The sequence below is a fragment of the Mobula hypostoma genome, chromosome 4 (genome assembly GCF_963921235.1).
Source record: "Mobula hypostoma chromosome 4, sMobHyp1.1, whole genome shotgun sequence".
NCBI lineage: Eukaryota > Metazoa > Chordata > Chondrichthyes > Myliobatiformes > Myliobatidae > Mobula > Mobula hypostoma.
The window spans coordinates 153,775,278-153,795,441 of NC_086100.1; the positions used below are offsets into that span (position 1 = coordinate 153,775,278).

The following is a 20,164-nucleotide window of genomic DNA, read 5'->3' on the forward strand; positions in this document are numbered from 1 at the left end:
GAGATTGGCTGTCCGCTTTACACTCTTAGTCCTGATACAGGGTCTTAAGTTGAAATGTCTACTATCTCTCTGAGCTTCTCTAGCAGCTTGCTATTTTTTTGTTTGCTCCAGGCTTTGTATGATTGTTTAATTCCAAGTCAAGATTGAAGCTTTCTAATTTTCTAGGATGAGCCACCAAATCCTCATTTTATATCATAAAAAGGCTAAGCTTGGTCTTGGCATTCCCATTGGTTCCATACCCTTATTTTCTCAGTCACGTATTCTCTTGCATGCCTATCAATTCCGTCCAATACTCCTGTCACCCATGTACATTGAGAATAATTTACAGTGCACCATTAACGTACCTGGTCAGAGAAAGCATGTACAAACCCTATGCAGAGATGATAACCAGGTTGTTGGAGCTGTTAAACTTGTATCTAAGTAAGAGGATGTGTTGCTTGTCAGGGGTTACCTTGGCCCTGGAGGGATTGGAGACTTTGGACAGTTTGCAAACTGCACTGGAGGAGCAGCAGGCTACATTGATCGTCTGGTCTTTGGAAAGAACCATATCTACCAACACCCCTCTTGTGCGGTAAGCACCTGCTGGATTTTACAATTCAGTAACATTTTAAGAATTGCACTTTTTCATTCAAGCACAGTTTTACTTCTGTGGTTAATCAGAAAGAGGGTCTAATTTTCTATAATGGCACAGTATAATTATCATGTATTTGATTTTTAAGGCAAAGTGGTAAGATTTGATATGGCATATGAGAGAGTACTGATCTCTCCATACCTAACAACATGATGGTGTTCCATGGTTATCTGCTCCAGAGAAACTGGGGAATTATAGACCAGTTAGCCTGACATCGGTGGTGGGGAAGTTATCAAAGATGTGATAACAGCACATTTCGAAAGCGGTGAAATCATCGGACAAAGTCAGCATGGATTTGTGAAAGGAAAATCATGTCTACTTGATTGAAGACAGTATTTCCATCTCCTTGACACCGTGCTTTTGAGAGCTGTTTAGATGCTTATGAGCCTTTCATCGCCTGACCACGAAGAACATTTTTAAAAAAATCAACAATGCTCATCTGATACCAAAAGCATCACACATATCTTTATAGCTTCTGGACCTGTGTATTCCACCATCTCAGACCAGCCTTTTACTCTGCGAGCTTGAAGTCAAGTAAAACTACTGCATGTCCCAACTCTCATCCAGTCTTATTCGTCTATCACCTAAATTAATGGTGGTCTGGTTAATTAAAGACCCAGTTTTAAATTTCTTTATAAACATTTAATTATTTTTTCAGCTCTCCTATTCCTAGCTCTGTAGTCTCATCTTGCCCTCAGACACATCTGCTTATGCCTCAGCTGCCAAAGTCAAAAATCCTAACACATTTTCCCCAAATGCTCCTCTCTCTTAAAACATACCATAAAATCTCTCTCTTTGATCAAGCTTTTAGGCATATGTCCTAGCATCTCTTGTATGAGGCTCAGAGTTAAGTTTTATTTGATAAAACCATGTGTAAAGTCCCAAGGACACTTTAGCACATGGAAGGAGCACATGGATAGGTTAGGTGAGTGGGCAAATTCATGGCAAATGCAATTTAATGTGGACAAATGTGAGGTTATCCACTTTGGTGGCATGAACAGGAAAACAGACTATTATCTGAATGGCGGTCGATTAGGAAAAGGGGAGGTGCAACGAGACCTGGGTGTCATTATACACCACTCATTGAAAGTGGGCATGCAGGTACAGCAGGCGGTGAAAAAGGCGAATGGTATGCTGGCATACCATAGCAAGAGGATTCGAGTACAGGAGCAGGGAGGTACAACTGCAGTTGTACAAGGCCTTGGTGAGACCACACCTGGAGTATTGTGTGCAGTTTTGGTCCCCTAATCTGAGGAAAGACATCCTTGCCATAGAGGGGAGTACAAAGAAGGTTCACCAGATTGATTCCTGGGATGGCAGGACTCTCATATGATGAAAGACTGGATCGACTAGGCTTATACGTTGGAATTTAGAAGATTGAGGGGGGATCTTATTGAAACGTATAAAATCCTAAAAGGATTGGACAGGCTAGATGCAGAAAGATTGTTCCTGATGTTGGGGAAGTCCAGAACGAGGGGTCACAGTTTGAGGATAAAGGGGAAGCCTTTTAGGACCGAGATTAGGGAAACTCTTCTTCACACAGAGAGTGGTGAATCTGTGGAATTCTCTGCCACAGGAAACAGTTGAGGCCAGTTCATTGGCTATAGTTAAGAGGGAGTTAGATATGGCCCCTGTGGCTAAAGGGATCAGGGGGTCTGGAGGGAAGGCTGGAACAGGGTTCTGAGTTGGATGATCAGCCATGATCATACTGAATGGCGGTGCAGGCTCGAAGGGCCGAATGGCCTACTCCTGCACCTATTTTCTATGTTTCTAAGATCTTGCATCACCTGAAGTACTACTTAGACTCTTTGCAGAAAGTTTGCTTCCTTAGCGACTCTTTAGTTTGAATGAGACTGAACAATGGTCTATATTTTTGAGGCAGATACAAATCTCGATGGTTGACGTGACTTTTATTGGACTTGATTAGTGTGGGCCTTGTATCACTATAAATGGGTGTTCTATTTTGATTATACATGCTGGGCCAGAGAATAATGTTTGGAGGAATTTATAAGTGACCCTAGTTTAATAACTCTAAATATAGCAAGAAATTGGGCCCAAATAGTACTTCAGCGAATGCCACATGTTGAGAAGGATCTTCCAGCTGAATTAACAAGCAAAAAATGTACATGATGGAAAAAATGGTGAGAAATAAGGGGGTAGGAGGGTGGTCAAGATCTACTTCACGTTACTGTTTTCTGCTAATTACATTCTGACTGAAACTAATGGAAGATAATTACTCCAATGTTGAAATGCTGTTTTTGGTCTCAGTCAAGCTCTGTGCGAAAAGGTATACCCTGAAAGTTACTGTAAGAATAGCCACAAAGGGAAGAGTTGAAAGAGGAGCACCAGAACACAATTAAATAAACCATTTGAGCATGACCCATGTTCTGTGAAATCTTTGCTAACATGACCTTTCCATGTTAGGACTGTGGATGATGCCTTTTTATTCTGTTTTAAAATATTTCAAGGCTTTTTTTTTATCAGGGTTGTAGTCAACATCCAAATGTTTTTTTTTCTTTTTAAGAGACTTTATAAGACAACAGTGCCTTTTGATCCAGAGAACCTGCTGGGACTAATCAATTCAATTGTGATGACATTTCTAGGACTACAGGTATCAACATTTTTCAGTTACACTGACTCTGGAGGTTCTTTGTCCAGTGAGTCCAGAAGCAGTTAGTTGTCTTGATGTGAGATGCACCCATGTGGCTCTTTGTGCGATCCTTATAATGTGTTTCCACACATTGTTCCAGTCTGAAGAAGATATTTAATGTTTTATTGGATTCCAGCAGTGAAGCATTGGAAGTTACTTCATTCATCACAGTTGGTGGAGCTTCCTTATGACTCCTAGTCAATAATAAGTTTAGTGGACAGACAGCTGCTGCTGCTGATGTCTCTTTCCACCTGGGAATCTAAAGCTTCCTCAAATCAGAACACTCAATTTATTTTTGATAGTTTACATAGAAACATAGAAACATAGAAAATAGGTGCAGGAGTAGGCCATTCGGCCCTTCGAGCCTGCACCGCCATTTATTATGATCATGGCTGATCATCCAACTCAGAACCCAGCCTTCCCTCCATACCCCCTGACCCCTGTAGCCACAAGGGCCATATCTAACTTCCTTTTAAACATAGCTAATGAACTGGCCTCAACAGTTTGCTGTGGCAGAGAATTCCACAGATTCACCACTCTCTGTGTGAAGAAGTTTTTCCTAACCTCGGTCCTAAAAGGCTTCCCCTCTATCCTCAAACTGTGACCCCTCGTTCTAGACCTCCCCAACATCGGGAACAATCTTCCTGCATCTAGCCTGTCCAATCCCTTTAGGATCTTATACGTTTCAATCAGATCCCCCCTCAATCTTCTAAATTCCAACGAGTACAAGCCCAGTTCATCCAGTCTTTCTTCATATGAAAGACCTGCCATCCCAGGAATCAATCTGGTGAACCTTCTTTGTACTCCCTCTATGGCAAAGATGTCTTTCCTCAGATTAGGGGACCAAAACTGCACACAATACTCCAGGTGTGGTCTCACCAAGGCCTTGTACAACTGCAGTAGTACCTCCCTGCTCCTGTACTCGAATCCTCTCGCTATAAATGCCAGCATACCGTTCGCCTTTTTCACCGCCTGCTGTACCTGCATGCCCACTTTCAATGACTGGTGTATAATGACACCCAGGTCTCGTTGCACCTCCCCTTTTCCTAATCGGCCACCATTCAGATAATAATCTGTTTTCCTATTTTTGCCACCAAAGTGGATAACTTCACATTTATCCACATTAAATTGCATCTGCCATGAGTTTGCCCACTCACCCAACCTATCCAAGTCACCCTGCATCCTCTTAGCATCCTCCTCACTGCTAACACTGCCACCCAGCTTCGTGTCATCCGCAAACTTGGAGATGCTGCATTTAATTCCCTCATCCAAGTCATTAATATATATTGTAAACAACTGAGGTCCCAGCACTGAGCCTTGCGGTACCCCACTAGTCACCGCCTGCCATTCTGAAAAGGTCCCGTTTATTCCCACTCTTTGCTTCCTGTCTGCTAACCAATTCTCCACCCACACCAATACCTTACCCCCAATACCGTGTGCTTTAAGTTTGCACACTAATCTCCTATGTGGGACCTTGTCAAAAGCCTTTTGAAAATCCAAATATACCACATCCACTGGTTCTCCCCTATCCACTCTACTAGTTACATCCTCAAAAAATTCTATGAGATTCGTCAGACATGATTTTCCTTTCACAAATCCATGCTGACTTTGTCCGATCATTTCACCGCTTTCCAAATGTGCTGTTATCACATCCTTGATAACTGACTCCAGCAGTTTCCCCACCACCGACGTTAGGCTAACCGGCCTATAATTCCCCGGTTTCTCTCTCCCTCCTTTTTTAAAAAGTGGGGTTACATTAGCCACCCTCCAATCCTCAGGAACTAGTCCAGAATCTAACGAGTTTTGAAAAATTATCACTAATGCATCCACTATTTCTTGGGCCACTTCCTTAAGCACTCTGGGATGCAGACCATCTGGCCCTGGGGATTTATCTGCCTTCAATCCCTTCAATTTACCTAACACCACTTCCCTACTAACATGTATTTCGCTCAGTTCCTCCATCTCACTGGACCCTCTGTCCCTTACTATTTCTGGAAGATTATTTATGTCCTCCTTAGTGAAGACAGAACCAAAGTAATTATTCAATTGGTCTGCCATGTCCTTGCTCCCCATAATCAATTCACCTGTTTCTGTTTGCAGGGGACCTACATTTGTCTTTATCAGTCTTTTCCTTTTTACATATCTATAAAAGCTTTTACAGTCCGTTTTTATGTTCTCTGCCAGTTTTCTCTCATAATCTTTTTTCCCCTTCCTAATTAAGCCCTTTGTCCTCCTCTGCTGAACTCTGAATTTCTCCCAGTCCTCAGGTGAGCCACTTTCTCTGGCTAATTTGTATGCTACTTCTTTGGAATTGATACTATCCCTAATTTCTCTTGTCAGCCACGGGTGCACTACCTTCCTTGATTTATTCTTTTGCCAAACTGGGATGAACAATTGTTGTAGTTCATCCATGCAACCTTTAAATGCCTGCCATTGCATATCCACCGTCAATCCTTGAAGTGTCATTTGCCAGTCTATCTTAGCTAATTCATGTCTCATACCTTCAAAGTTACCCCTCTTTAAGTTCAGAACCTTTGTTTCTGAATTAACTACGTCACTCTCCATGTTAATGAAGAATTCCACCATATTATGGTCACTCTTACCCAAGGGGCCTCTCACGACAAGATCGCTAATTAACCCTTCCTCATTGCTCAAAACCCAGTCCAGAATAGCCTGCTCTCTAGTCGGTTCCTTGACATGTTGGTTCAAAAAACCATCCCGCATACATTCCAAGAAATCCTCTTCCTCAGCACCTTTACCAATTTGGTTCACCCAGTCTACATGTAGATTGAAGTCACCCATTATAACTGCTGTTCCTTTATTGCACACATTTCTAATTTCCTGTTTAATACCATCTCCGACCTCACTACTACTGTTAGGTGGCCTGTACACAACTCCCACCAGCGTCTTCTGCCCCTTAGTGTTACGCAGCTCTACCCATATCGATTCCACATCTTCCCGGCTTATGTCCTTCCTTTCTATTGCGTTAATCTCTTTTTTAACCAGCAACGCCACCCCACCTCCCCTTCCTTCGTGTCTATCCCTCCTGAATATTGAATATCCCTGAACGTTGAGCTCCCATCCCTGGTCACCCTGGAGCCATGTCTCTGTGATCCCAACTATATCATAATCATTAATAACAATCTGCACTTTCAATTCATCCACCTTATTACGAATGCTCCTTGCATTGACACATAAAGCCTTCAGGCACTCTTTTACAACTCTCTTAGCCCTTTTTAATGCTTGCCCTGGATTTGTCGGCCTGCCACTTTTACTTTTCCCCTTTGTACTTTTTGCTTCTACGCTCACTTTACACCCCTCTGTCTCTCTGCACTGGTTCCCATCCCTCTGTTGTGAACTAACCTCCTCACACCTAGCCGCTTTAATTTGATTTATTGTGAACCTCCTCTGGACTTTCTCCAATGCTAACACATCTTAGATAAGGGGATGTGGAAGTAAGTAGCTTTCTAGTGTCCCAGTGGTTGAGTACAGAGACAAGTATGTGCAGCCTATCTCATCTTTTGTTTCAATATGTGCAACTTCACAAAAATATATGGTATGGTTTGTCATGGTTTTCTTTCTCTGCAGGCTGGAAAGTTAGATACATTTGTGGCAAACTATTTAAAAAGGTTAGCATAAGAATAGCCATCTATGCTTACATGGCCTGGGCTTATTTGTTCTTGGAATGGGGAGAAAAAATAGACTTTGATTATCTTTATGACCTTATGATGTTCCTTTGAATCCTTTGAAGTTCACTCACTTTGTTGTGTGACCATAGACGTTGGAACAGAATTGGACCATTTGTCATAGTCTGTTCTGCCACTCCATCGTGGCTGATTTATTATCCTTTTCATCCTCCACTTTAAATATACTTAATGACCTGGCAATCTGTGGCAATGAATTCAACTGATTCACTACCCTCTGGCTAAAGAAATTCATCCCTGTTCTAAATCGACGTCCCTCAATTTTGAGGCTGTACCCCCTGGTCCTAGACTTGCCCACTATAGGATACATCCTCTTCACATCTACTCTATCTGAACCTTTCAATATTTGATAGGTTTCAATGAGATTTCTCCCCCCCCACCTCCATTCTTCCACACTCCAGCGAGTATATGCCCAAAGCCATCAAGCACTTCTCATAAGTTAATCTTTTCATTCTTGGAATAATTATTGTGAACCTCCTCTGGACTTTCTCCAATGCTAACACATCTTAGATAAGGGGATGTGGAAGTAAGTAGCTTTCTAGTGTCCCAGTGGTTGAGTACAGAGACAAGTATGTGCAGCCTATCTCATCTTTTGTTTCAATATGTGCAACTTCACAAAAATATATGGTATGGTTTGTCATGGTTTTCTTTCTCTGCAGGCTGGAAAGATTTTTCTTATTTACAAAGGTCAAAACAAGCAGATTATGCTTAGATTTTTATTTTGGAGCATCCTGCTGGTAAGTATGTGTAGAACATAAAAGACTTTTCATTAGATCAAGTAGAGAGCATCTGGTTATTGAAATGTTCCTTGTTTGTCTAACAGTGTTCTGATTTGATGCCTGCAGGGTGTTATTTCAGCTATCCTTACAAAATGCTCTAAAGACCATGGATTCATTCCAGTCAACAAGAACTTGTGGTATGTACGTTGTTGTATTCAACATGAGATGGCAGAACTCCTGCAAGTATTGGCATTATTCCCATGCAGTATGACCGATATATTTGTAGAAACAATTTTTGAGTGAATAGCTAACTTGTCCTGACTGTAGCAGGTTTAGTGATGCTGTGATCTAGATTGCACTGCTAGGATACCAAAGAAGAATTTGAGTTGTCCCAATTAGAGTTGGGGTTACCAGAGTTCTTTTGGCAATAGGCTGTGGTCACTATTTACAGTTATGCCAGGACTATATGTTGTTCACTTGAGTTCACTTTTTGTGGCCAGTGTCCAACCAAAGTGGGTGATGGGAGCTGAATAACAATTCTGAATGGCCGTTAAAGTGAGGTCTGCAAGGTGCAGTTGAAGATGGAGGGAAGTGAGTCGGTTATGATTGAGTGTTCTGGAGAAATTTGGGATTGGGGGGGTTTGCAGAGTGAAGGGTTACTGACCAGTCATGGAGTGTGAAAGAAGCGTGTGTTTTTGAGCAAGGTGATTAGAATAGGTAGTGCAGGAAGAGTCGGTGGGTCCAACATAGACGGTGGATTGCAGACAATGTGAAGAGAAGAGTCAGGATTTTGAAATCTAGGTCCCAGTAACTATTGACAATTTTCAGAATAAGGAAAGGAGGTAGGTTTTAGGAAGACTGGCCAATGCAAGAGTGCTTGACACATTGGACCTTGTAAAACTCAGGTAGATGACAAATATGACTATTGGAGTTTTGTGCATAGAGATGAGTGTTTTAATGCTGGTGGAGATAGAGGTGTATTAGAAGTTGCTGAAGTATTGTTGAGGGTTGGGGTGTTGTATGATGCATGATGGATGTGGTAACAGTTTTTAAACTTCAGGAATGAGGAAGTTACAAGGATATGGGTTTGAAACTTAGCTTCTCAAAGTGGAGAATGAAACTGAGATTGAGGAAGCAGCTTTTAGAAATGGGATTGGGACCTTAGGCATAGAATTCCTGCAGGACATTTGTTTTTAGATTGGAAGTCTTTTATCTTGTGTATAATTAGGTGGCAGGTAGTATAATAATTTGATAACCGGTCTGGCAATAGGATGGACCTTGGTCCTAGATGCTGAAGATTTGTAGGATAATAGAGTTAAGTACATATTTTGTGAATCTTGCCTCTAATGTGAACAGACATTTTAAGATGAACACCTTTAAAGAATTGTATCCAGGACATGATTTGGTTAGTCCTAATACAGAGTTTTGACCTGATGCATCGAAAATTCCTTCCCCGTTTGGATACTACTCAATCCCGACTTCTTCCTCCAGTTTGTTTCTTTTTTTTTGCTCCAGATCCCAGTATCTGTAGATTCCTGTATCATTATGATTTGGTTGTGACCACTTTTAAACATGGCTGGAGGGGTAGTTGGCTTATGAGGGACATGAATAAGTAATGACCAATCTCTCCTCCTCAACTCTAACCTCTGGAAGTCACAAAAAGAAACAATTTTATCAGACCATAAAGCCATAAGACATAGATGCAGAATCAGGCCATTCAGTCCATCAAGTCTGCTCCACCATTTAATCATGGCTGATGTATTAACCCTCCCAACCCTATTCTCTTGCCTTTTTCCCCCATAACCTTTGAGGCCCTTCCTAATCAAGAACCTATCAACCTCCTCTTTAAATATACCCAATGACTTGGCTGCCTGTGACAATGATTTACACAGAATCACCACCCTCTGGCTAAAGAAATTTCTCGTCATCTCTGTTTTAAAGGGACCTCCTTGTATTCTGTGGCTGTGCCCTTCGGTTCGAAACTTCCCCTCCACGAGGAAAAACCTCTCTACATCCACTCTACCTAGGCCTTTCAGTAGTTGATAGATTTCAGATAGATTCCCCCTCATTGTTCTAAATGCCAGCACTCTTTATTGGTTTGAACTGAGTTGTAGATGTATTGATCTTGAACAAGCTTTTTGTAATCTGCAATCCCCTCTTTTCCATTTTAGTGTTGGCCAGGGTGCACAACATCCTGGTACGAGAGGGAAAGCAACCAGAAGTCATGATACATGTTGGTACAAACAACATAGGCAGGAAGAGGGATGAGGTCCTGAAGTGTGAGTTTCGGGAACTAGGCAGAAGGCTGAAGAACAGGACCTCAAGGGTGGCATTCTCAGGATTGCTGCCAGTGTTGCTGCCAATCACATGACAGTGATTGTAAGAATTGGAGGAGATGGCAGTTGAATGCGTGGCTGAGGAGTTGGTGCAGGGGGCAGGGTTTTAGATTTTTGGACCATTGGGATCTCGTCTGGGGAAGGTGGGACCTGTACAGAGTGGATGGGTTACACCTGAACTCGGGGGGGGGGGGGGGCAATATCCTTGCAAGTAGGTTTGCTAGCATGGTTCGGGAGGGTTTAAACTAATTTGCAAGGGGGATGGGACCCAGAGCGATAGAGCAGTGAAAGAAGTGCATGGAGTAAAGCCAGATCTAACATATTGAGAGGCTTTGAGGAAAGAGAAGTAGAATAAACGGTGTAAAGACAATAAGGTAGAAGGGCTGAAATGTGTGTACCTCAATGCAAGAAGCATCAGGAACAAAGGTGATGAACTGAGAGCTTGGATACATACATGGAATTATGATGTAGTGGCCATCACAGAGACTTGGCTGGCACCAGGGCAGGAATGGATTCTCAATATTCCTGGATTTCAGTGCTTTAAAAGGGATAGAGGTGGGGGGAAATGGGGAGGAGGGGTGGCATTACTGGTCAGGGATACTATTACAGCTACAGAAAGGGTGGATAATGTAGCAGGATCCTCTTTTGAGTCAGTATGGGTGGAAGTCAGGAACAGGAAGGGAGCAGTTACTCTATTGGGGCTATTCTGTAGGCCCCCTGGTAGCAGCAGAGATACAGAGGAGCAGATTGGGAGGCAGATTTTGGAAAGGTGCAAAAATAACAAGGTTGTTATCGTGGGTGACTTTAACTTCCCTAATATTGATTGGCACCTGATTAGTTCCAAGGGTTTAGATGGGGCAGAGTTTGTTAAGTGTGTCCAGGATGGATTCCTGTCACAATATGTGGACAGGCCGACTAGGGGGAATGCCATACTAGATTTAGTACTAGGTAATGAACCAGGTCAGGTCACAGAACTCTCAGTGGGTGAGCATCTCGGGGACAGTGACCACCGCTCCCTGGCCTTTAGCATTATCATGGAAAAGGATAGAATCAGAGAGGACAGGAAAATTTTTAATTGGGGAAGGGCAAATTATGAGGCTGTAAGGCTAGAACTTGCGGGTGTGAATTGGGATGACGTTTTTGCAGGGAAATGTACTATGGACATGTGGTCAATGTTTAGAGATCTCTTGCAGGATGTTAGGGATAAATTTGTCCTGGTGAGGAAGATAAAGAATGGTAGGGTGAAGGAACCATGGGTGACAAGTGAGGTGGAAAATCAAGTCAGGTGGAAGATGGCAGCATACATGAGGTTTAGGAAGCAAGGATCAGATGGGTCTATTGAGGAATATAGGGAAGCAAGAAAGGAGCTTAAGAAGGGGCTGAGAAGAGCAAGAAGGGGGCGTGAGAAGGCCTTGGCAAATAGGGTAAAGGAAAACCCAAATGCATTCTTCAATTATGTGAAGAACAAAAGGATGACAGGAGTGAAGGTAGGACAGATTAGAGATAAAGGTGGGGAGATGCACCTGGAGGCTGTGGAAGTGAGCGAGGTCCTCAATGAATACTTCTCTTCGGTATTCACCAATGAGAGGGAACTTGATGGTGAGGACAATATGAGTGAGGTTGATGTTCTGGAGTATGTTGATATTAAGGGAGAGGAGGTGTTGGAGTTGTTAAAATATATTAGGACGGATAAGTCCCCGGGGCCTGACGGAATATTCCCCAGGCTGCTCCACGATGCGAGGGAAGAGATTGCTGAGCCTCTGGCTAGGATCTTTATGTCCTCGTTGTCCACGGGAATGGTAGCGGAGGATTGGAGGGAGGCGAATGTTGTCCCCTTGTTCAAAAATGGTAGTAGGGATAGTCTGGGTAATTATAGACCAGTGAGCCTTATGTCTGTGGTGGCAAAGCTGTTGGAAAAGATTCTTAGAGATAGGATCTATAGGCATTTAGAGAATCATGGTCTGATCAGGGACAGTCATCATGGCTTTGTGAAGGGCAGATCGTGTCTAACAAGCCTGATAAGAGTTCTTTGAGGAGGTGACCAGGCATATAGATGAGGGTAGAGCAGTGGATGTGATCTATATGGATTTTAGTAAGGCATTTGACAAGGTTCCACACAGTAGGCTTATTCAGAAAGTCAGAAGGCATAGGATCCAGGGAAGTTTGGCCAGGTGGATTCAGAATTGGTTTGCCTGCAGAAGGCAGAGGGTCGCAGTGGAGGGAGTACATTCGGATTGGAGGATTGTGACTAGTGGTGTCCCACAAGGATCTGTTCTGGGACCTCTACTTTTCGTGATTTTTATTAATGACCTGGATGTGGGGGTAGATGGCTGGGTTGGCAAGTTTGCAGACGACACAAAGGTTGTTGGTGTTGTGGATAGTGTAGAGGATTGTTGAAGATTGCAGAGAGACATTGATAGGTTCCAGAAGTGGGCTGAGAAGTGGCAGATGGAGTTCAACCCGGAGAAGTGTGAGGTGGTACACTTTGGAAGGACAAACTCCAAGGCAGAGTACAAAGTAAATGGCAGGATACTTGGTAGTGTGGAGGAGCAGAGGGATCTCGGGGGTACATGTCCACAGATCCCTGAAAGTTGCCTCACAGGTGGATAGGGTAGTTAAGAAAGTTTATGGGTGTTAGCTTTCATAAGTCAAGGGTTAGAGTTTAAGAGTCGTGATGTAATGATGCACCTCTATAAAACGCTGGTTAGGCCACACTTGGAGTACTGTGTCCAGTTCTGGTTGCCTCACTATAGGAAGGATGTGGAAGCATTGGAAAGGGTACAGAGGAGATTTACCAGGATGCTGCCTGGTTTTGAGAGTATAGATTATGATCAGAGATTAAGGGAGCTAGGGCTTTACTCTTTGGGGAGAAGGAGGATGAGAGGAGACATGATAGAGGTGTACAAGATATTAAGAGGAATAGATAGAGTGGATAGCCAGCGCCTCTGCCCCAGGGCACCGCTGCTCAATACAAGAGGACATGGCTTTAAGGTAGGGGGTGGGAAGTTCATGAGGGATATTAGAGGAAGGTTTTTTACTCAGAGAGTGGTTGGTGCGTGGAATGCACTGCCTGAGTCAGTGGTGGAGGCAGATACACTGGTGAAGTTTAAGAGACTACTAGCAGGTATATAGAGGAATTTAAGGTGGGGGGTTATATGGGAGGCAGGGTTTGAGGGTCTGCACAACATTGTGGGCCGAAGGGCCTGTACTGTGCTGAACTATTCTATGTTCTATGTTAATTGTACAAATGAAATGGGATCCGATTTTATCAATATGTCTTAGCAGGAGAGCAATAGTGTTTTTCGGAATGATATCTGCCACTTTTTCTAAATATTGCTTTTTTTCCTTTCTCATATAGGTCCATCTCTTATGTTACAACACTAAGTTCCTTTGCCTACATTCTTCTCTTGCTGATTTACTTTATGGTAGATGTAAAGAAACACTGGACTGGAGCTCCATTTTACTTCCCAGGTATGGAAGATCCCATCATTGCACTACTCCAGAGCCTCTTTTGCCTTTTTCCCCTAACTTTTCTGCTTACCATGCTTCCACCCAATTTCTTCCCACCCTCCATCTTAAACCTTTCTCCACTGTCCTTAAAAATCTTTCAGCTAGGTTGGTGCGAAGAGCCAGTGATGTGAGAAGGTATTGTCACTTGCTTTACAAGTAGCAGACAGCAGCAGATGAGCTCAGAGAGGGCTCCCCTTCACGTAGGATATTTTTAAGGAGAGTGCATGACAGGCTTGGATAAACATTAGATTGCCTTGATGTTAAAACAAAGAAGGACTTATTTTATTAGAACAGAAAATTTGTTGACTGGCCTCATTTCAAATAATAATAATTTCAACCTGTGTGGGCATGTGGCCAAGTGGTTAAGGCATTGGACTAGCTACCTGAAGGTTGTGAGTTCAAGCCCCAGCCGAGGGAATGTGTTGTGTCCTTGAGCAAGGCACTTAATCACATATTGCTCTGTGACGACACTGGTGCCAAGCTGTATGGGTCCTAATGCCCTTCCCTTGGACAACATTGGTGTTGTGGAGAGGGGAGACTTGCAGCATGGGCAACTGCTGGTCTTCCATACAACCTTGCCTAGGCCTGTGCCCTGGAGAGTGAAGATTTTCCAGGCACAGATCCATGGTCTCGCAAGACTAACGGATGCCTATTAGTATTAGTTGAGAAAGAAGAAGTCATAACCTTGACACGGTGGTGTAAAAAAAAACAACCTCTCCCTCACTGTTAGAAAAACAAAGGAGCTGGTTGTGGACTACAGGAGGAACGGAGACAGGCTAACCCCTGTTGACATCAATGGATCTGGAGTTGAGAGGGTGAACAGCTTTAACTTCCTTAGCATACACATCACTGAGGATCTCACATGGTCTATAACCAGCTGTGTGGTGTGAAAAATACAACAGCACCTCTTTCACCTCAGATGGTTGAAGGAGTTTTGTATGAGTCCCCAAATCCAAAGGACTTTCTACCAGGCACGATTGAAAGCATCCTGACTGGCTGGAATGGGAACTGTACTTCCCTCAATCGCAGGACTCTGCAGAGAGTGGTGCAGACAGCCCAGCACATCTACAGATGTGAACTTCCCACTGTAAAGGGACATTTACAGAGAGAGGTGTGTAAAAAGGGCCTGAAGGATCATTGGAGACCCAAGTCATCCCAACCACAAACTGTTCGAGCTGCTACCATCCAAGAAATGGTACTGCAGCATAAAAGCCAGGAGCAAAAGGCTCTGGGACAGCTTCTTCAACCAGGCCATCAGACTGATTAATTTACACTGATACAATTGTATTTCTATGCTAAATTGACTGTCTTGTACATATTATTTATGCAAATTACTATAAATTGCACATTGAACATTTAGACGGAGACGTAACGTAAAGATTTTTACTCATTTATGTGAAGGATGTAAGAAATAAGTCAACTTAATTCAACCCTTAAAAATAATCTTCAACAAATGGGGCATTGAGTATGAGTTGGGACATTGTGTTAGACCAGGACAAGATGTTGGCAAGACTGCACATGTAATATTGTGTGCTGTTTTGGTCATGGCCCTATAGGATGATTGTGCTTAAGCAAGAGAGCCTGCAGAAAGGAGTCACAAGGATGTTTTTGAAACTGGAGGGGGATTGGGTTACAAGAAGAGGCTGTATAGGCCAGGACATCATGATAGAGGTTTTTAAGATCATAAAGGACATAAATAAGGTGCATTGTCAGGCTTTTTCCCAGCAGAACTGAATCTTGGTGTGTGAATCTGGGTAAATGGCAATTTTCGACACCTCCCCCTAGATTTTGTTTTATATTCTGGGTTTTATCGCTTGTTTTTTTCCCTGTTTTTTAATGTTGGGGGTGGGGTTCGTTGTTTTCTTTGAATGGGTTCCATGTTTTTTTTGTTTCATGGGTGTCTGTGGGGAAGACAAATCTCGGCTGTATATTACAAACTTTGATAATGTACTTTGAATCTTTGAATACATTGTTTTTTGTTATGGGGGAAACTCTGAGAAAAGTGACAGTAATAGTTCTGACTGTACGTGCCATGATTCTATAATCACTTTGCACTGTTGTAGGTTACTCTCCATTAACATTTTTCATTGGTGAAAGATTAGTCATAAAATTTTACAGCTCGGATGCAGGCCCTTTGTACCTACAGTATCTGTACCAATCCCATTTTCCCATAATTAAATCCATTGCCTATGACTTGCTGATTCAAGAAGTTAGCTGGATGCTTTTTAAGTGCCATGAATATATCTGCCTCCACACCTCTTCAGGCAGCACAGTGTAAGTCAATCACCCCTGTTCTATGGGAAATATTGCTCCTCAGATGTCTTTTAAGCCTCCTACCTTTCTCCTTAAACCCATGTCCTACCAGTGGGAGAAGGAAACAAATAGAGAACATTTTTCTGGATAATAGGGCAAAGCACAGAGAATACTTGGGCTTATTATTATTTGTTTTTAAGACTCTTAAGTCAATGGGGAAATGTGATCTCTTAGACTTGCTGTTGCTCTCTTGATTGGTGGTGGTGTGCATAATCACCAGCTGTCTAGTCACCAGGTTAACTGTCAGATTGCAGCTCTGAAGCGTTGAATGATCTTTTGTTTTCTCCAATCTCTGTAGGGATGAACTCTATTCTGGTGTACGTTGGACACGAGGTGTTTGAGCACTACTTTCCTTTCAGATGGAAAATGCTAAATGATCGTTCACATGGGGAACACTTGGCCCAGAATCTTGTTGCTACCATTATCTGGGTTATTATTTCTTATGTTCTTTACAAGAAGAAAATATTTTGGAAAATCTAATGGGAATCAAGTATTTTTTTGGCAAATACAGAAAGTGACAGTATATTTTTCTATAATTGTGAATTGAATGAGCAAGTGTGCATTTTGTTAACATGGGAATGCAAATTTCAGTGGAATTTAAATTTTTTCACTTGGCCAGTATATCAGTGTTTCATTAACCAATTTCCTGGTAATCATCAGTTTACGATCTACTTATCTTTTTTTTTAAAAAAGTGTCAATTTTGCAGAGCTACAAGATAGATCTTTTTACTTCATTGTGAATTGGTGATACTGAAAATTGTATTGAAGTACTGACTAAATCAAAAGGTTAATGTACTAAACATCTCTGCATTGTCACCATTCCAGTCTGCAATACTTTGCTCAATCTCTCAGTGCCTACCTTTCATTTTAGTTTCTTACCCCACAATTTATCACTGGTATTTTATTCCTGTTTACTTGTCAAAATTATTTTAAACAGATCTGTCTTAAATAAGCAATTGTAAAGCTGTTGGTTTATTTCGATGGACACGAGGAGAGGGATGTGTCTCCTGTTAACTGTTCTTCCACATCCTGTTTATGGTGATACAAGTTTCTAATGGGCAAACCTTCCACCAGAGTTCAAATCTCTATACTTTATCATAAATTGGCAGAGCTGAGAGGATTGAAAATAAGATTCAGAGGTTGGAAAGTTTGAAGACTGGAATGCAAGTTTTTCACCTCTTATTAATGTTTGTGCTTATTTGGGAAGCTTGCTTGTTTAATGCTCTTGACTGAAATAATGATGGCCTTTGTGTGTTTGTATTTAAAAAAAAAACCCAACAAAACAGCATTTGCAATTGAAGACTTGTAACAGATGCGTTAGCCTGTGCCTGTCCAATCTGTCACTGCTACCACTGAAAAGCTTGTTTATATTGTACACTACATCAAGAATGTATGGATTATCTTTGTCAGATTAACCAGATGATGTAGAAACTTCTTGTTAATATTGAATGTTAGAACTGTTGAGAAATCTCCTTATCTGTTAAGTCCTATGTTTGTCATATATAGAGCAAACTTGTTATTAAGGAAGTTACCTGAACCCAAAATTTTAGTGAAGCTGAGACTGGAATCAAGATTTGAACTCAATAATCATGCAAGAAAACATCTGGACTTTAGGGTACACACACAATGCTGGAGGAACTCAGCAGGCCAGGCAGCATCTTTGGGTGGGGTTGGGGGGGCGGGGAGTACAGTTGACATTTCTGGCCGAGACCCTTTTTTTCATAGATACTGCCAGGCCTGCTGAATTCCTCCAGCATTTTGTGTGTGTGTGTTGCTTGGATTTCTTGTTTGGATTGGACTTCAGGATAACTATGTTATAGAGCAGATTGCTGATGAATTTCTAATACTTTTCTAGCCAGAATTTTCTTGTTCATTAAGACTTTGGTATACAGAAATTTCTGTTAGGAAGAATTCCAGTACCTGGTAACTGTGTCTGGTGTATCATCAACACAATGTACTACAAAGCTACAGAGTTCAGATATCCCATTATCAGTTTATCTTGGAGGACCTTGGACCCATGTAGCCCCTACCTTGGATTAGAGATGGCTTGTTTGTACTCACAAGTACACTTTGTGTTAAGCTTGGGTTGGGAACACATCAAAACTCAGTGAATGTTATTTCCACTTAGTGCAGCTACCAACTCCTTAGCCATCTAACCTCACCATGGTGGAATCTGTCTTGTTCTTGTGTGATTCACTTGAACTTTTGTGGTGAGATCTAGATCGACACAATCTGCTTGCACAATCTTATTGACTGCTTAATTTGTCTTCTGACTTGGCCAAGGCAAGAATTGTATAAATATTTTCAGTGGATTCTGTGGCTTCCTGCTCTATCTGATCACACTTATTATGTAGGTATCTAAAATCTGTATTTTTGTCTACTTCAAACCATTGTTTAATTTGGGAGGATTGCATTATAGAAACAAAGCCTAAATTTTCTCCTTTAGAGTCAGTAGTGTTGAGAATTGCAATACTACATTGCCACTTCTAGGATGGCAATAATCACTGTTTGAAATCCTTTGTCTAAATGAAACAGTTAATGCCAGTATCAGTATTTTGTATGCAAATGTTACTGATTTGAGAAGTTGCACTGTTTTTAACCATGTAGTTTATTTGTGATTGTTTATCTTCTAATTTGAACTTGCAGGGAAAATGAGTTGGTGTTCAGTTTTACAAAAAAAAACCTAATCTATTCTATACATTCTTCTTTCTGAGAGAAATGTTCAGGATTGCCCTGGCACTTTAATCTCGGTATTACTAGGTGGCTTAAATATAAGGTGCTGTACTTCATTTTACTGGGGGGGGAAATGGCATAGAGCTTTTGATGCCGGGACTGGTTTTAGAATGCTTCAGTAGTATAATTGTTTTTTGTGGGAATATTGAATCTTAAGCAATTGATTTTAAAACTAAATTTCTCAGTAATGTTAAAAATCCACTTATCAAGTATTGAGGAAGTTTTCTGTACTTAAAACATTTTCCTGATGTACATTTAATGCACAAATCACTTTAGAGAGAGATGATGACTAATACTTGCTTGTCAAACTTGATGTTTTAAATATCATTCTCTCCCCCCCCCCCCCAGTCCTTAACATTCAAAACGCTACACATTTTGGCTGCTGTGGTGTGCTGAGCTGTTACTGGATTGAGGAACATTGTTAAGCCATGTCATCAGCCTTGAAGTAAGAAAAGGATCTACAACACCAGAGCACTATTCTCAAAGTCATGTTTATCTTGTGCAGGCATAGTATAATGGATCTTCACACTTAATTTAAATGGCAACCCTTAACTTCCAAAAGGGAAATCTAACATTTGCTTTTAGAATGCTAGATGGCAATATATTGTTTGTATGTTAATTCAATGGAATGTATTACCACTTTTTAAAATTGAATAAAGGGATTTCTGTACTGCAGTCACTTTTCCCATGTGGAAATGTCCTATTTATGGGACATCTTTACTAATAAGAATAGATACAATGATATTGATGTCTTCAAAATTGAGCACCTTGTTGCTGCATTGCTATTTTGGACATTTTAGTAAGGAAGATGAAATTAATTTCTGCATAATTTTGACTGAAGACTTTACCTACCCAATTCTCACTTTCCTAGCTAGAATACAGAAGCTTTCATACCTGCAATTCATATGTAGATTAATGTCTACTTTCTTTAGGCTGGCATTTAAAGATTTAACAGGAGTCTTCCTATCATTCATAACTGTTTTACTCCAATATACAAATGAATGAGCAGAAACTCTGCTAGGTCTTGGATACATTTCAAATGCAGTTTATGAAATAAAGACCACAACTCCCCTGGCAACAAGACAAAATTGTATTGTGTTCAACTATAAAACTGAAAAGTGTAGAAATAATCCATAGATTTGAATGGAAACCATTTTATTACATGGTAAAAAATATTCAGCACAGCTGTTCAAAATTCAATAAACTCTAGCCTACATTAATTCCTACTAGCACAGTGGGAATGATGTTGGAATACCACATGAGATTTCTATCAAAGCTTTTGTACATCCTCAGAACTGAAATACAATAACTATGCAGACATGATGTGCATAGATGATTCAAAGTTTTAATTTCTTTTTTCGGCCACGTCCATCTGGTCCACCGTCCAATTTGCGTTTCTGTGCCTGAAAAAAAGATGTGGATGATTATTTTAACAAATCTTACTCTGTGGGCAGCTGTTAATGCTGTATACTTGATTCACAAAAGGCATAGTCATAGACCTTTGGCCCACCTTGTCTGTGTAGAACCATTTAAACTGCCTAGTCCCATTGACCTGCATTGGGACCACA

General features: G+C 41.4%; 2 protein-coding genes across 5 annotated transcripts in view; one reads left to right on the forward strand and one right to left on the reverse strand.

The window, feature by feature from the left end:
- The window catches only part of hgsnat (heparan-alpha-glucosaminide N-acetyltransferase), a 92,270-nt gene extending 73,880 nt beyond the window's left edge, over positions 1 to 18,390 (forward strand). For 2 of the 3 annotated variants that reach the window (XM_063046756.1, XM_063046754.1), the window contains exons 13-18: positions 445 to 571; positions 3,156 to 3,242; positions 7,645 to 7,722; positions 7,831 to 7,901; positions 13,399 to 13,511; positions 16,162 to 18,390. In XM_063046756.1, coding sequence (XP_062902826.1) covers positions 445 to 571; positions 3,156 to 3,242; positions 7,645 to 7,722; positions 7,831 to 7,901; positions 13,399 to 13,511; positions 16,162 to 16,343 — 658 coding nt within the window. In that variant the 3' untranslated portion in view covers positions 16,344 to 18,390. The remainder of the gene's footprint in view (positions 1 to 444; positions 572 to 3,155; positions 3,243 to 7,644; positions 7,723 to 7,830; positions 7,902 to 13,398; positions 13,512 to 16,161) is intronic. The other variant, XM_063046755.1, reaches the window with a different exon arrangement.
- A 540-nt stretch (positions 18,391 to 18,930) lies between these two features.
- LOC134345689 (SWI/SNF-related matrix-associated actin-dependent regulator of chromatin subfamily A member 5) overlaps positions 18,931 to 20,164 on the reverse strand; it is a 55,165-nt gene continuing 53,931 nt past the window's right edge. For both annotated transcript variants that reach the window (XM_063046753.1, XM_063046752.1), the window contains exon 24: positions 18,931 to 19,999. In XM_063046753.1, coding sequence (XP_062902823.1) covers positions 19,934 to 19,999 — 66 coding nt within the window. In that variant the 3' untranslated portion in view covers positions 18,931 to 19,933. The remainder of the gene's footprint in view (positions 20,000 to 20,164) is intronic.